General features: G+C 43.3%; 1 protein-coding gene across 1 annotated transcript; it reads left to right on the top strand.

The window, feature by feature from the left end:
- Positions 1 to 534: 534 nt before the first annotated feature.
- Positions 535 to 16,578, top strand: LOC306915001 (GRAM domain-containing protein 2A-like; the record flags this gene model as incomplete). The annotated part of the gene is made up of 13 exons (XM_079492243.1): positions 535 to 551; positions 740 to 895; positions 2,457 to 2,514; positions 3,404 to 3,476; positions 4,239 to 4,342; positions 7,164 to 7,253; positions 7,854 to 7,925; positions 8,037 to 8,114; positions 8,607 to 8,691; positions 9,101 to 9,187; positions 10,867 to 10,972; positions 12,972 to 13,073; positions 16,173 to 16,578. 13 exons carry the CDS (start codon positions 535 to 537, stop codon positions 16,186 to 16,188), a joined length of 1,044 nt encoding a protein of 347 aa, XP_079348369.1. The 3' UTR covers positions 16,189 to 16,578.
- Positions 16,579 to 18,284: the final 1,706 nt, after the last annotated feature.

Below are 18,284 nucleotides of genomic sequence, written 5' to 3'. Positions count from 1 at the left end.
ACATAAAAATAAACGTAATTAACATTCAGTTTCTGTTGTGCGACGGGCAGATGCAGCCACCCGCCTATACCGGAAATGTAGTTTCTGGGTTGTTTCACTCGTTTCTAACGCTTTTTTTGTTACTCTTTGGGTATATTTGTACATTTCCACCTTCAGTCGATGCTTCATATCCATATGAGTGAAAAGGCCAGGGTGATCGGTTTATTTTTCAAACACAGTTATTATATGAGGCGATTTAAAATCCTCCTATGGAGATTACAATGCAAATAAAAAGTAGACGAACCTGTGGATTGACGCCCTCTACTGACAGTGACTTCAGGACTTCGGTGCTCTATAGTGGGAAGGGGACCCCCTGGAACCCCTTGAAGAACCCATGGGGGTCCCCGGACCGCACTTTGAGAACCACTTGTGGTAGTGCCCTAAAGAAATATACTATGTAAACTATAGAGTAGACTCAGTGCATACAGACTGTGTACACAGCTAATACACTTATACAGAAAGGTCTGCTTTCTGTCCCTAAAACTAAAAACAAACATGGAGAAGCAGCACTTGTATAGTTTGTATGCTCTACATATCTGGAACAAAGTCCCAGACAACTGCAGAACAACTTGAATTTTCCACATTGAATTTGCTTCTTGTTGAAATGCACTATACAATACAGTACAAACATAATGGCCTTGCCTAATGCGTATATGTATATCTGTGTCCTGTGCATGTGCTGTTCATGCTGTCATAGCAGTTCTCTGCAGGAGGTTGGGACTGGGAAGTCGTCCCATGGTAGTCGTAAAGGCAGCCTGCTGATCATCAGGCCCCCCAGAGGCAGCCAGAGTCTGGAAGAGGCCCAGCAGCAGATCCAGGAGCTGGGCCGCAGTCTCAACACCGCCGCCAGTCTCAGGTACCTCTAGGCCCTATAAGTTGATCATAATCACAGTCACACAAAAGCACTTTTGCTACTTTTGAATTTGAATCCTGAAAAGTGACCGTTATGGGACATATGAGGTTTCCACCCAACAGAGACGATATAATTTATTTGAGGGGCAGGAGGTCCATCATGGCAAACATGGACTTCATTGTGGCCTGTGAACAAAAGGCTTGCCTTAACCCAGGACGATTCTTAAAAAATGTCTTCTAAATCCTAAAAGTTTTCTGAAAAAACTATGTTTCTATGTCAGTGGTACTCAACCTTTTTCATGTCAACTACCCCCAGAATTATTATTATTATTATTTGGCTGCAGACCCCCACCTAACATTATATTGTTCCAGGGGACCCCCCCAGAAGCAAAGATTTGAGTTAAAAACGTAAAGAATATATATTCAAAGATTTGCGCCACATTTTCACGACTTTTCAAAGATAGCAGATCTACAAGCTGCCGCTCTATGAGCTTGTAGATCTGCTATTTTTCAACAGCTAAAGCATAACATAACATAATGCTTAAAACACCAAAAGGGGTTCCCGCCCAAAATGGGACTGTCAGAGCTTGTCAGCTGCCTTCCTTTACTAGGCTACAACAACAGCCATTATTTGCCATTATTCATTCGTCTGGCTGTACTAATGATAAAGATCGGAGGCAGACGGCAGTACCGGCGATGACGATGTCATGGAAGGATAAACCAAACCGGTATCCTTATCTCACTCCTCATGTTCTCATCATACCGTTCATACCGATCCTACGCCTCTACGCCGTAGAGGCGTAGAGAATATTATATAACAGGCACGTGGACGGAGGCACTGTAACCTCGCCCAGAATGTTTCTGCAGAGCCTTTTTTGACGCCTCTATAGCAGTGGTTTTCAACCCTTTCCATATCAAGGTCCATTATTTATTCGGCATTTGAGCCACCACTTGATGTCATTTAGCCTCTCAGACCCAAAACCCAGAATATTCTGATTTTATCCACATTTCCATGCTGTATTAACGTGGTACCATTAGGAGAGATAACAGGCAAACGTCAATCAAAATTGCGACCGGCGTGCTATTTGTGCGAGGGAGAGCGAGGGGGGTGGGTCTCCCATCACACTGTATATAAACCCAAGCCCCCCGGAAGTATGGCCTGCATGCTTTATTGTCGATTTTAAAATTCAATGGGACCATACAAAAGTGCATGTCATGCCGTGTTGAAGAAGACTTGAAACTAGTGATTGATAACATAACGTGTTTATGAAAAGGTTTACATAGTAAGGTAATATATAAGACCAAGCGTAAAGTCGGGTCAAATTCCCATTGACGTGGACGGAATTAAAGTTTTTCTGCAGCCGCAGGAGGGGAATTGGCGCCACCTGCTGAGAACTGCAGTAATTCTACTAGTTCTGCATTGGCTTTAAAATGAACAGAGAATCCTTCTTGGTGCCCGTTTCATTCTCTTTCTTTCTCTTTCTTCTGTCCCCTGTTAGATCACAGCCCATCTAGAAGAAGGCTGTTTCACACTCTTTCTCTCTCCTTCTTCTGTCCCCTGTTAGATCACAACCTATAGAAGAAGAGAGCCCGGAACAGCCAGATGGCCTCATCAACACTACTGTAGGTCATCTTGGAACTGTCAACACTTTGATCACAATCGAGATTCAATTAATTGATACATCTCAGGTTTACATGTTTTCATATACACGCTCCAGCAGGGGGGGGGGGGGGGGGGAGGTTGTTAACAAGACAAATGCATGCCGCTCTCAATTGTTACGTTCCCATTTGATGTAATTTCCCACTGTGTTGGTAAACCTCTATACTATTCCTATAACAACCCCAACACTGTCTGCAGTGGCTGATAACATTCATCAGCATTCGTCGTGACTATTCTATTTGTACATTCACTACTGTGTTTTCTATTCTAAAACGGTTAGTCCCAATATTTGATTCTGATTGGCTGGTAGCCATGGTTAAATCTCACGATAATCCACACCTTCATTCACTTTGGATCATTCCCAGCTGCGTTGCATTGATCCCGCAGCTCTGTAGCTGAACTGGGGAAGGGGAGCACTTGATTGCCCTACAAACACTGGCCGTGTGGGCGTCTTAAGCACCGCCTGCGCTCTTATGACTGTGAATGTGTGGCCTCGTAAAAACAATAAAGTGCCTCCTATTCCCCCGTCACAGAGACTGCCGAGTAAAAACAAGGAAGTGGCTCGCTCTGGAGGGCGCAAAGTGTAGCTACTTTTGTAAATTAGGAATAGTTTTGAGGTTAATATTGCTATATGTTTGTAACCGTTTTAGAAAAACAATTAGCCACTCGAGGTCCCAGTTTACCGGGTATTTTATAACGGCTGAATGGGTCGGAGACCCTCCGCTATGCGTCGTGTCTCACTACGCCTCTCAGCCATTATAAAATACCTGGTAACCTGAGACCTCTTGTGGCTTATTGCTTTATTCTATTTATGTACATCATTCACGACTGTGTTGTTCTCCTCGCATGCAGAGCTTTGTGAAACAGAACAAGTCCTTCCACAAGCTGTTTGATGAGCTAACAGATGGAGAGGCCCTGACACACAGTGAGTTCACGTCACTTGTGTCTTTGTTAATGTTTGTTAAAGGACCACTTTACCACCTTTCAACCTATCGTCATATAATTGGTCGTCGCTAATGTTCATGATAAAATACCACAATTTGTTTCTACTCAGTCTGTGTCTCATAGTCATGGGAGGGCTGTGGGCAGTTCAGAAACTTGTGCACCAGTGACCACCAGTCGCTTACCTTAATCTGATATTTGTATATCCAAGAACGAGTACGGTACAGGTGCAAAGATTAAATAACTCCATCCCGAGCACACGGCATTTCCAACCATGTGCCGAAGGTTTGTAATCATTTCGAGCAATTTAGAGTTAAACCCACCACGCACGGTCGGAGCCCCTGTGGACTCGGGACGGAGTTATGTACATTTTCACATTTTGGTGGTCAAATGCGGAAGTGCAAACGAGCGCTCAATGTTAAACTCCAGGAAGATGTAGTAGATCTTCGTGTTTCATTACATTCAGCAGCGCCTTAATCAAGAGGCTTGTTGTCCCAGCTGCTCCGCCTGTTAGTGTGCTTGTCTATGTGTGATGTAATCTTGTGTGTTTTGTGACATCTGCGCTTGTCATAATATTTAAATTTGACTTGACTTAAAGCATTTAAGCAGTCTGCGTAATGAATAAAACATTTTGGATAAATCGATGTGCATGTGTCCCTGCGTAAACATAGTGTGTGTGTGCGTGTGTGCGTGCATGCGTGTGTGCGTGTGCCTGCTTGCCTGCCTGTGTGTGTCTGTGCGCCAGCGTTCACGTGTGCGTTGCAGAAGGATGGTCTCTACCATGGGAAGCTGTACTTGTCTGTGAACTTCCTGTGTTTCTACTCGTCAGTGCTGCGTAAAGACACCAAGGTAACGCTGCTTTCTACTGTCTGTCGACTAGAGTTCTCACTGTCTGTCACTGTCCACTAGAGTTCTACTGTCTGTCACTGTCCACTAGAGTTCTACTGTCTGTCACTGTCCACTAGAGTTCTACTGTCTGTCACTGTCGACTAGAGTTCTCAACAGGCCTGACAGTTATGGCCCGGCCCTAACTGGGCCCTAACTGATCTGGTCCGAGGCCCGGCCCGACTGATTACCATACATTTTAGGCCCGACCCTAAAACGTCGGGCCAGGCCGGGTCGGGTTTGGGCAGAATTTGAGAATTTATTATATTTACATTACATTTTCTTTCATGGAGCCCGAGGCCCTGACTGATTACCATACATTTTAGGCCCGGCCCTGCTGAAAACGTCGGGTCGGGTCGGGTTCGGGCAGAGTTTGAGAACTCTACTGTAGCGTCATTATGGAACCACACAGTGCACTATGGTATATAATCCCTAATGAACAATACATGATGCCTCGAGTCTACACAATACACGACAGTGAATGCTCCTATACACAATACCATGATCATAATCATGACTTCATGACGGAAATACCATTTCAAAGGTCTTGATCAACAAAAACACATGCAGAGTATCGAGACTACAGAGTACAACACCACACACGACATGAAGACTATACACACAAACAGCGTATCAGTTCTGTATCTCTGTCCAGATGGCATGATTGAGCGGATGTTCAGTACGGTGTCATTTGCTATTGTGAGTGCTAAACGTGTGATGGCTTATCATTCATGAATGAAAACATGGTATAGCCGCACACTCGTAGCTGCTAATACCACACGTTTATTGAGGACACAGGAGAAACAGTTGGGTTTCTCCTCTGTGTCCTCAATGTGGCATTGGCATGCACCCTTTTGCTTATAGGCTTTATCATTCATATCAGAAAGTAAAAGTGTGGGTGTGGGAAGGCCGATAGTCTGTGTAATACTAGAAGGTTTTCTTCAAAGACCCAGAGCTGTTATGTTGTACATTCTGCTGCTGCTTGTCTCATTAAAATGCACCAAGGATGAGCAGAGTTAACTGATTTTGTATTGATTTGTAATTCTTCTTGTATGAATGTCTTGATTGATTAGCTATTTTGGCAGTGAATTGGAATGCGCTCTGATGAAACCTTTTTGGATGTTAAAGCCTGATATGGGCATCAGTGGAAGTAGCAGATCTACAAACTCACATGTAATGGCATGTCATGTTGTGAGCTTGTAGATGTGCTACTTTCTGTGTCCTCCGCCCGGCGATGTGATGCACAACAGACATAAAACATAAAAAGGTCAAATCTACAAACTAACAATGCGTGTTGATGCAAAGAGTTATAGATCTGTTCCATCATGCATTTCTAACCCAACCCAACCCTGCATCTCTAAATTAAATTATGTAAAGAAAATGCACACCAGTTCAGGAGTAATTAACGACGAAAGCTTAGTTTTCCCAGTTTTCTTTCCATGTAACTTTTGATTTTGAGCTGATTGCCATACAGACTAGGTGATGTCATTGTTCTTCATTGCATTGGTGTTACTTCTTTTTGTTCCATATTTGATTCTCCATTGTTGTTACTTAGTAGTTCTGTTTGGTTGATATTTGAGAGTTCCTATTTGTTTCTATAACCTTTGAACAGTTTGTCGTACAGACAAACTTTATTCGGTTGAGAGTCCTGATTGGAGTCTCTTGGCCCTGCTCCTCATTCTGATTGGTTGATATTTCATAGTGTCTATCATTTGCCATAACCTTTGAACAGTTTCTCGTAGCCAGCTGTGAGTCGCCTCATTGGACTCCGTTTAAAGTCATTGTCCTTCATTACTTATAGCCCCGCCCACTCTTCTGATTGGTCGATATTTGATAGTTTCTATGTCCTTATTCCTTTCATAGTTTCTATCTTTTATCATAACTTTTGAACAGTTTGTCGTACAGACTCAGAGTCGCCTCACTGGAATCCTTCATTGGAGTTACTTAGCTGTGCTCCCTGTTCTGATTGGTCGATATTTGCCCCTAACATGGACAGAGGTGCGAGGGCCAGGTCATTGCTGCTTCCAGCTTCCGTTGTTGTTATTGTGGGCTGTTATTTCCAAGTAGGCCATGTATGGCCTACTTGTGTGCAAGGCGCAAGTTGGCACCTCGATGTGAACGAAAACGTTCACATCGATGCGAGCCCTGTCGTCACAGAATCCCCCAAAAGCGTACACCTTGTGGTCCACGGCAAAAGCAGCGTAGGTGCACCCTTCTGGAGCTCCATCCAGATGCACCGCCCAGCAGGCATGGTTGTGACGACGACATTGTGATGTCGTTGCGTTGCGCAGAATTAACCAATGACACTACTCCAACTGACCGCTGTCTGGAAGATGTCGACAGAACGTCAACATGTCACTATGGTGCTATATTGTAAATGTCCCGTTTAACATTTAAATACACATGAATCATTTTAAAAGAGAATCTTAAAAGCATGGAAAGTAAGATACAAATGAAAGACTGAATTTGATGTGAATGTGGTGCTGTCTCACTACTGTGGAGGGACAGTACAGTGTTTTTTTGTGGCTTTCGCCTTTTATTTTATATCTTGTATGGAGGGACAGACAGTAGGCTGACAGGAAATGGGGAGATAGATGGGGGAAGACATGCAGTAAAGGCCGTCGGGATCGGGAGTCGAACCCGCGGCACACTGCCAGACTGGATTAGACAGTCCATTACATTGTACAGGTGAATGCTAACAGTCCATAACATTGTACAGGTGAATGCTAACAGTCCATTACAGTGTACAGGTGAATGCTAACAGTCCATCCATTACATTGTACAGGTGGTGATTCCTGTCGCCAGCGTCAGCGAGGTGAAGAAGCACAAGTTAAACCTGACCATGTTGTCTGTTCGCATGGCTACTGGAGCCAAGGTGAGCTGACCCCACCCCACCCCATGCACCAGGAAACGTCACTGAAGACCCCCTGCTCTCTAAAAGTCATTTCAGATGGCCAGCGATTAACGCGCCCAGCAGTAATTCATTTTCAATGAGACCTGCACGTGTTTTTGGTTGTACATGCGAAGAAGTTGAAGGGGCGACAACGCAAGCGAATTATGTGCCCGCGGTACCGTGCGCATGCTTGTTTCGTGCACATGCATGTCCGCGACTAACCAGACCTGGATTGTATTGAGCTTTTTTGTTTGTTTGGATCAACGACAGGTCTGCTGTCCAGGCGACAACATCTGTGTTATTGATGCCTGTCTGAAAGTACCTCAATGCATATCTAACGCAGAAGTCCCCCTTCTCTAAATGCATATCTAAACTGTGGATTATTGACATTTAAATCTAGAATAGATCTCTAGCAAAACTGGGGATTGTTGTATCATGTAGCTGTTGTGTGAACGCCTGACATGATCATTAACTGTGTGTGTGTGTGTGTGTGTGTGTGTGTGTGTGTGTGTGTGTGTGTGTGTGTGTGTGTTTGTGTGTGTGTGTGCGTGTGCGTGTGCGTGTGTGCGTGCGCTCGTCCAGTACTCCTTTGGGTCTCTGAGGAACCGGGAGGCCTGTTACAAGTTGCTGCAGTCCATCTGTTCAAAGACACAGGTATGTACTGTGTGTGCGTGTGTGTCCGTGTCCGTGCACGCAGCCATCATAAAGGACTTAATGTGTGTGTGTGCGTGTGCGTGCGTGCCTGCGTGCGTGCGTTGTGCTCAGCAGGGAGCGCCAACAGAGAGTGCCAACAGCAGTCCCAGAGTGTCCTCCTCTGCAGAGAACGAAGTGGACCAGGACCTTGTATGTTCACCGCCTGCATAAAGATGTCCTCTAATGGACAATTATTACTGTCAACAAGTTATTTAGGTTAAAGTTAAAACCCTACCCCCCCTATAGGACCAGAAGTGAATTCCCCGTTCATTTTCCTCATAGACTTTTCAAAAAGTATTTATATAAAGACATTTACTCCGTGGACAAAGCCAACTGGAGTTGTGACAACAAATGACAGTAAACACAATGTTTTGGGCCGATCAAATAATTTGTAAGAAGAAAAACATGGCAGGATACAACACTTTTTGTTTTGTTTTTCTTCTTACAAATTATTTGATCAGCGAAAAACATTGTGTTTATTGTCATGATGTGTTTAAATAAATACTTTTTGAAAAGTCTATGAGGAAAATGAATGAGAAATTCACTTCTGGTTCTAGCGTCGTCATGAAAGGGGGTGGGACTGCGACGCTCTATAGTCCTAGGCTACTGAGCTGGTCTGTCTATCTGTCTGTCTGTCCACAGATGTCCAGCCCGTCCAGTCAGTCAGACAGTGTCCAGAACAGTCGTAACAACAGTCTCAGTGTTGTGGACAATGTCTTCCCTGCAAGTAGGAGACAACACACACACACACACACACACGCACACGCACGCACGCACACGCACACACACTGACCAAGATGGCCGCTCCAAAGACTTCTGTGTAAACAGCGATTTAAAAAACAACAACAACATAACGAAGAAAGTACCTCGATTACTCGATTAACCAAAAACATAATTGACAGAATAATGGCTAAGAAAATACTCAGCCCCACAAGACAATGAAAAACGCCAGTAGAAATGTGGAATAGGCCTAGATGTTGGTTGACCTAGATGGTGTTTTAGCAGGGAATGATGTTTGTCTATGGTGTTTTAGCAGTGAATATAGTGATGTTTGGCTGTGTTGTTTTAGGAAGGAATACAGTGATGTTTGGCTGTGGTGTTTTAGGAAGGAATACAGTGGTGTTTGTGCTTCCCAGGTCCTGCCAGGAGAAGCTCCAGCTCTCCTGGAAGCAGTACAGTGGAGGAGGAGGCCTCCACAATGCCCCGTACACCGGAGGACAGAGGTGAGATTAACTCATGGCACGCATGTATGAGTGTATACAAGCATGCGTGCGTACGTTAGGGCATTAAGCAACTAGTTTACTAGTCGACTAGTAAATCCACTAGTCGACCTTGCTGGTACTAGTTGACTAGTTGATAAGAAAACTTATTTTTGTATTTATTTTTTTCCCCCGATTTTGTAGGCCTCAAGATCAGGTAGATTACAGTTATAGTCACCAATGTACACCGTTTTTAAATGTACAAATATTTATTTTCCCAAAAAAAAAATGTTTTTTTTTTTTTTTTTTACATACTAGGTGGTTAGACAACTAGTCGACTAGTAAACTAGGCAACTAGTCAACTAGTAAAAATGACTAGAAGTGAATGCCCTAGCGTGCGTGCGTGCATGCACTCACACACTAGAGTCTAGTTGCACGTATGTTGTTGTCTGTACTGGGCATTAAAGGGACATTTCACCGCTGGAAGAAACTGCAGTCACTCAATATTAATAGTATTTGTAGTAGTTAACAGTAGCACAATTTGACATGTGCACCCTATGGCCAGAGAAATAATGTAGTCTGTGTGTTTGACTAGGGTTTGACTGGATTGCCGAATTCCTACAATGACCATAATGCTTTGGTGCACTGCTCCTCCTTGTGGCTGTCTTACTGAGTAGTCCAGACACTTTGAAATACTAAAATATAAAAAAAACACATATTTCACACATAAAAACCCCAGGAAAGTGTTTCTTGGGGGTGCGCACGCTTATCTGACGCACTAAAAGTCTGACATGCGGAAATCACCCGTTGCTCCCGACATGCGTTGCCTCCCGCGTGCGGTCCTAAACATCATTAAAATGAGATCATCTGGGGGGTGAAGTGGCCTTTTAAAGTTCAGAACCACAATCATCTTCACAGGTTTACAGCTGTAAAACAGCGGGTGAGATTTGTTTCTGTGCAACAAGCGGTGTGACTGTTTCCAGAAAGAGAAAGAGACAGGGGGAGAGTATGTACATATTTACACATACTGTAGCATTATCCTTCTGTACAGTATCATCAGCATGTAGCCCACATGAGGTTTACACATAAAGTTGCATAGCAGCAGATTAAAAGTGCAAGGAGCACTGTAATGTAATGTAATGTAATGTAATGTAATGTAATGTATAGTCCACAATGAAGAGCAAAAGTCCTTAAGGCCAGCCTGGTGAAAGTCAGGCCAAGTTAAAGGTTGAGGAACGATAAAGTGTAAACTTTGATTGATTGATTGATTGATTGAATACTTTATTAGACAGAAATGCAAACAGAGTACAAGCACTTGGTCTAAAAGGATAACCTTTTTAACTGTGGACTCTATTATTGGTATCATTCGTTCAGCAGGTGGTCTGTGGACTCTATAGTTGTATCGTTCCTTCAGCAGGTCTGTGTGGACTCTATATTTGTATCATTCGTTCAGCAGGTGGTCTGTGTGGACTCTATATTTGTATCATTCGTTCAGCAGGTGGTCTGTGTGGACTCTATATTTGTATCGTTCCTTCAGCATGTGGTCTGTGTGGACTCTATATTTGTATCATTCGTTCAGCAGGTGGTCTGTGTGGACTCTATATTTGTATCATTCGTTCAGCAGGTGGTCTGTGGACTCTATATTTGTATCGTTCCTTCAGCAGGTGGTCTGTGTGGACTCTATATTTGTATCATTCGTTCAGCAGGTGGTCTATGGACTCTCAGCGGTGTCTTTGAAACGCTTCCCCCACTGCTTTTCCAGAAGGAAACCAACCATCTGAACGCCGTGTTCTCCATCTATCTGCTGCTGTGAGTATCACTACAGCTTGTCTTCTGTCCCTCACAACAGGGAGAGCACATGTCACAAGTTTTGTACTTAGCATCTCCCACCAGAAGTCATATTTCCAGTGTGAGATACATACGATGCACAACCAAGTATAAAGCAACAGCCATTCAAACTGAGTACAATAACCTATATCTATAATTTGAATGAAGTTACCATCTGCACACACACATTTGACCACAGTCTGGAAGAGGCATTGCTTACCAAGGTGCTAAAGTCCCAACGTCTTAAGGATGCTATTATACAGCTTGGTTACAAATGTAAACTACTTGTGTTCATATTTGGAAGCCTCGGTAATGTCCATAAATCAGTTGTGAGAGGCCTGCAGATAGCATGAATGCCCAAGCCGAAAGCTATAAGGCCATCTTGCCATTAAGTTAATGGGAGGCAGGCCCGGATTATAAATGGAAATTAGTGGAGCTTAACACTCACAGCGCTAGCATTTATTGAAAAATTAGGATCGAATTCACGCCAGCAATTTTTCCAGTCGAGTTCTTATTTTGAAAAGCCACATTTCCAGTCTACCGGAAGTAGTATTAACCTATGAAGCTGAACGGAGCCTGGAAAGGCCTTGTTTACAGTCTACCGGAAGTAGTATTAACCTATGAAGCTGAACGGAGCCTGGAAAGGCCTTGTTTACAATATGAATCCAAACCGGGGCACTGGAGAGCTCCACGGCTCTGTGCCGTCAAAGAAACGTTGTTTTGACCAAAATGCCATCTGGGACAAGGAATAGGAGATACAGGCGATTGAAAGAAACAGATAGAATGGATTATTATGACGACGATGATCTAAAATGGGCGATCCAGTGCTGTGCTAACAACATAGCTAGCTAACCGGCTAACGTAAGTAGCATTATGGCTCGATCGATCGAATGCACTATAAAAGCGCAATTGCCATCAACGCCAATGGCGGTAAGCGTTGTATCAAAAAATAGGCTTCAATTTACCTACATCTATGGCAATGGCGCTGAAAGAATTAAGCTCCACGGCCCGCAGCTTGCAGGGCCCGTGCGAGACTATTAATTAACAGGTACAGCTGTTACTTTCAATGTAACGCAACACAGGAACCCCAGCTAGTGTTTTTGGTCGTCCAACAGTTTCTTAACCACTAGGTGGGAGGAGACTAAACAAATCACACCCGTGTGAAGTGAGGGGCGCTCTTATCATCTTACAACATCGAGGAGGGAATTCTAACTCATGTTGCTATGATTAGGTGATGTAATGATGATGTAAAAAACTCTATGAGAGCAGCGGCGATAGTGCTGGCAGTGCGCTGAACGCAGCACGTTCATTCACTGGGCGCACACACGCAAAACATTTCGTTCTTTATTGTGTTACGCGCATGCGAATCACATGGGGCCTTTTGATTTGGTGTAGCTCCAAGGCCCTCGGAGGGGTTGATTCGGCACTGCTTGGCAGGGTGGTAACTGGCCACAATTTGCCATTGACAGCCCATACATCCAAACCGAAAAGTCCTATCTGGCTGTATTAAACGATGCCAAACTCACCAATATTGCAGCTGTATGAAGAGCTTGAATGATTCTCTTTCTATCTGCAATGTGTTTGTTTCATGAAAATGCACCGTAGACTTGCTATGATGCTACTTTCTGTCAATTAATTCCTTGCAGGTGATTAGTGTGCAAGTGTTGGAGTTTGGGAGCGCTCGTTGGATATCACTCAACTGCCCTGCGTATCACCTGTTTTGAATTTGCACATAATGCAGGAGGCAGCAGGAAGTTGCTTCACTGAAAGCTTGCGCTTCCGAACTCCAACACTGTGTGTGTGTGTGTGTGTGTGTGTGTGTGTGTGTGTGTGTGTGTGTGTGTGTGTGTGTGTGTGTGTGTGTGTGTGTGTGTGTGTGTGTGTGTGTGTGTGTGTGTGTGTGTGTGTGTGTGTGTGTGTGTGTGTGTGTGTGTGTGTGTGTGCATGCACGTGCGTGCGTGCGTGCGTGTGTGCGCTGTAGGTTGGTGGTGCTGGTGTTCACATCAGGGTACATGGGCCTGAGGATCTTGGCTCTGGAGCAGCAGCTGAACGCTCTGGGAGCCTTGGCCGAGTTCTCACTTCAGTCAGTACACGCACGCACGCACGCACGCACACACACGCACACACACACACACACAGGAAAAATATATATCTTTGCTGTCTGGGCAGAAACCTCTTATGTCCATATTTGAACTTTGTGTTCCTAGTCGAAAAATCTTACAGGATTTTAAAAAATTCTAATGGGATTCTAAAGGATTTTCGAAAGTTCCAATAGAATTCTATGGGATTCTATTTTTTTTTATCCTGAGAAGAAACAGCTTTGCACACATACTGTATGAGGTGTCCAGCTCTCCACCCGACAGAGGCGACAAAGCACCTGGCAGAAATACTATACACAACACGTTCCTATTTGACACAGGAGGAGGAAATTCAAAGAGGAAGAAAATGATCAGAGGATGTTGAACAAACAGAGGAGAGTGACGGGACAGGTATATACTAGCTCAAACCGGTTTGGACTCCCTGACAACATGCAGTTCACACACAGTATAGGAAATAGTTCCGCATGCGTGGCTCATCATGAGAATCCAACGGCCGATAAGAGATTAGCGAATGCTTCATTCCAAAACTGTACACACCACTACCAGGCATGCAAACCCAACGTTGCGAGAGAAACAAGCGGCCTGGCCCACAAAAAACAAGCCCAGGAGGAAGCGACTATAAGCCACACACACACAACGCTTTGTGACCTAGGAAAACCGCCTATTTTCAAAAAGAATCTTGGGGGGAAAGAATGTACGCTTTGACAACACAAATATTGTATTGGGGGGGTCTCCCTGCCTGTAACAAATGCATATTAATGGTCCTTGACATGAAAATGGTTAGGTTTTTGGGGCACATCTGTAGTGCTGTCGCCTCACAGCTAGAAGGTCCTGGGTTCGATTCCCGCTGGGGACGCTGGGGGTGTGTTCTCTCCTCCGTGTTAGCAGTGCCCATAGCCGAGGCGGGGTTGGCGAAAGGGCCTTTCTGTGTGGAGTTTGCATGTTCTCCCCGTGTCCCCTAGGGTAGGTAGTAGGTACCCTCACAAAAAACATGCAGTAATCCTGGTCTCTAAACTACCTCCCCCTGGCCAGCCGGGGCGCCTGATGGAGGGGAAAGGAACTGGTCAGAATAACGTGTTCCTTCCAAAATCGTGGGATACAAATTATATATATAAAAGGAACCACTAGGTCAACATTTAGGAAGCACACTCAAAATATGCAACTACAGCCCTCCCAAAAAAGACAACCCGCTTACTACCAAGTGACTTTGCAGAAAAACAAGTTACCTATAATCAGAGGACATGGCAACATTCATGCAAACTTGTAGTAGTGATTCGTGCTGATCCAAGGACTTTTGCTTTGGTCGTTACTCAAAGCGAAAGAGAATGCAAAACAATCTGGTGTATTTTTTTTGTCACAATGTAACCACACATATAGATATGATGCTTTGCTTCATGTTTTGCTTAAAGATCAACTCCGTCATATCGTCATATCGTCATATCGGTCATTGTATGATTTTTCATTCACTTGGCGTATCTGAAAATGTTTACTTTTATATTGCAATAACAAGTCATTGACAGCTGCTGCAGCAGTTAAGAACGCATTTTTTTTCTTTTTTTTTTAGCTTGAAATTGAATACTACTTTGGGAATGTTGCGCTTGAACTTTGATGACATTTTGAGGCCAAAAAACTAGTTAACTACTTAATAATGCAAGATTGTGACTTATTCCATTTAGGCCTGGCGTCGAAATTTAAAAAAATCTTTAAAAAAAAAAAATCTGAATGTTTCTATGTCAGTGGTTCTCAATATTTCATGTCAAGGACACCAAAAATGTTATGAAATTGGCCGCCGACCACCAACTGCACATTTTTCAAAAATAGCAGACCTACAAGTTCATAGTGCGGCACTTGGTGCCGCGCTATGAGCTTGTAGATCTGCTATTTTTCAATAGCTAAAGTATAACATAATGCCTAAAACACCAAAAGGGGTTTTATTTACTATTTGTACTATATTTACTATAGTCCTAATAGACCATAGGAAATTACATCTGGCCTAAAAAGATCACAGGATCTACTGAATGTGAAGGTAGCCTACTGGGGGGAATTAAGCATTACTGACTGTGTGTTGTAGGCTCAGTTTGTCACATTCAGTAGATCCTGTGATCTTTTGTGGCCAGATGTAATTTCTTGGGGTTTAGTAGGACTGTAGTAAATAATTAAAAAAAAATTGCTATAACATTTTGTAAAAAAAAATACATATTTACATGTTCGAATGCCCCCGCACCCCATGTCAAAATTCGCTAAAACGAAAGAAAGCAGCAAATGGAAAGAAAAAAATATATATACTCATCTTTTACTTTCTCTAAATATCAACCTAAAACATGAACCTTGGCTGAAAAAAACTAAAGTTGTCAAAATTTGAATTTTGAATTCCGGACTTTTACTTGTAACAGAGTATTTCTTAAGTAAAACATTTGAGTACTTTTTCCACCACTGGTGTACAGTAACATGCAGCCATTCTGTACCAGTGTAGCAACAGACTGTGATGTTTCAGGCTTAGCTATGGCGCGTCGCAGTCCCGCACCCAACAAGCGGCCCGGAAGAGAATCTCCCATTCATTTTTCCCATAGACATTTCAGAAAGTATTTATTTAAAGACCTTTAAGCCTCGGACAAAGCCAACTCGGCTCCTGACAAATCATGACAATAAACAAAAAAAATTGGGCCGAACAAATAATTAGAATAATTAGGCACCGAGTGCCGCGCTACGAGCTTGTAGGTCTGATATTTTTTTTAAATCGTGAAAATGTGGTGCAAATCTTTGAATATATATTCTTCTAACGTTTTTAACTCAAATCTTTGCTTCTGGGGGGCTCCCTGGAAGAACATATTTTCAAATGGGGGTCGGCGGCCAATTACATATATTTTTGGGGTCCTTGACATGAAATATTGAGAACCACTGATACAGAAATATAGGTATTTCAGAAAACTGTCAGGATTTAAAATATTGTTTTTTTTAAATTTCGATGTCATAAATGGGTTAGACAAGAACTTCTGTTTCTCAGGTGAGCTGCTGCAGTAGCCAGACATTATATTACACTTCCTCTCTCCTCTTATGAGTTGTTGTTGTTCCTCATTGTACAGGTACAAGGAAACGTAGGCAGAGAGCAGAGAACTGAACACGCATGGATGAAGAGTCAGGACCTGAGCTTCTGAACGTTATCCATCGTCCTATCAGCACTACGCTTGCCAACAGAAATGTCATCACGCTTGCCAACAGTTCAGACCGGCAGCAAGTTGCAACCCCAAAAAACATGACGTTTTTTACCTATAATCGAAATTAGATTCCCCCCCCCCCTCCCCATCAAGTCTGTGCAGCAGTGAAGAAAATCCACAGGGAAACATGTTGTTTGTGTATCAGATGTGAGACACATTCCGATGGTGGCACTGCTTTCAAACATCATTTCTAAAGGCGTGTAGGTGCTGCCACACTATCGAAAGAGCCGCGCACGTTCTCGGCTGCGCGCAGCTTCAATTCTGAGTTTTTAGACAGCTGGTGGATGGAAAAGAAGCTCCACCTCCGCGGACTTTTTGCGCGACGGCCAGATTCCCGGAAACGCTCTCCTCCGCGCAAAAAGTCTGCGGAGGTGGAGCTTCTTTTCCATCCACCAGCTGTCTAAAAACTCGGAATTTAAGCTGCGCAGAGCTTAAGAAGTGCGTGGCTGTCGACCGTTTTGCGCTTGGGTGTGGAAAGGGCTAGTCTCAGTCTGGCGGACACTCTGACACCAAAAGGTCATGCAACGTTCCTTTCAAAAAACGAACTCAGCGTGAGCTTTTAGCCTTGTATGTGAGCTATTTCCGGGGAGGGATACCGTCGTTCAACGATGGATGTGTAAATACACAAAATCCAATGAGATCACTTGCATTCCAGTCAGTCGTATAACTGGCTTTTAGAAAATGCTGCAGGTAGTAGGTATAGTGTAGCTCTTAATTGTTATATTTATTGAAGTGATGTAATGTTTGCCTGCATGAATTTTGTTGCAATGCTGTTTGTCCCAGACCAAGGACCACAATGAAAACAAGTCTGAATACTTTCTTGTCTATATCCTTGACGCTTCCTAGATGAACATGACACATAACTTGTTTTTTTGTATTCTTGAATGACAAAATTAAATCAAATCAAATCAAATCAAATAAAGCAATGGGCCACAGTAGGTCGCTGTTTGCCGTATATTTTCCAACTGCAGTCAGACCTAGAGATCAGAGTAGAGAAATGGAAGGGATTTGCATGCTGTCTGACTGAACAAAGACTACAGTATGTCATTTAGCACTTTGACCGTGAACGAACACAATATTGTAACAGTAATCGGAAGGATAGGCACCTAAACATTATCGGCAGCTCAATATTAAATTGGCTATTTTTTTGTGTTTGTCTTTTCTTGTTTTTTATCTGCCTTTGAACACTTCTAAATGTTGGTGCTTCATGTGGCAGTAGTTCTTCTTTCACTTTTTTCCATTTTGTGATTGATTGATTGATTAAATACATTATTAACAACATCATTAACAGTATAGGTAGTACAGTCAAAGGTTATCCCTAATGGATAACACAGAAAGCTCCAGGGAGCTTGTTTCCATTATAGTACTCAATTCATCAGTAATACATAATGCATATGTAACAGCCAGGCTTCAAACTCAGGCCTCCCGCATGCAAGTCCAACATCTTAACCACTAGACCAAAGGGATATCCCTATAGACTAGGGGAGATATCAGACTTGAGGCCATCAGGCAGAGGCTCTGAGCCACTGCTAGTGGCTGCCAGGGATATTTGCCTCTCCCCTTCCCATTGCCCAGAGGCCGCTTTTGCCGTCCCATTGGCTCTCTTGGACAGCGTATCGACGTCCATTAAGCACACCGTCCAGCAACGCCACCACCGGTGCTTTTGTGGAAATGTAAGAGATTTCCTCAGTGACAGAATCCACCAGGATATGATCGTTTGTGACGTATATTCATAATGCTTAGTAATGTTAAAAAGATGAATGCATGCTGTGTTTTCAATAAATGGCTGGCATACATTACATGACTGATCCGGCGTGATTACATAAACTAGACTATAAAGATCACTTGCGTGATATTTTGATACAAAGTGAAGGACTAGAGAGAGAGTTTAATTGCCAGTCAAAGAAAAGACACACCGGACATACTTGTGTGAACCGGATGTGTTTTGGTTTTGTTTATGTGATTTTCGTGATTTGCTGT

The sequence above is a fragment of the Electrona antarctica genome (assembly GCF_951216825.1).
Source record: "Electrona antarctica genome assembly, chromosome: 1".
Classification (NCBI taxonomy): Eukaryota; Metazoa; Chordata; class Actinopteri; order Myctophiformes; family Myctophidae; genus Electrona; species Electrona antarctica.
This window is presented reverse-complemented; position numbering and strand designations above follow the sequence as displayed.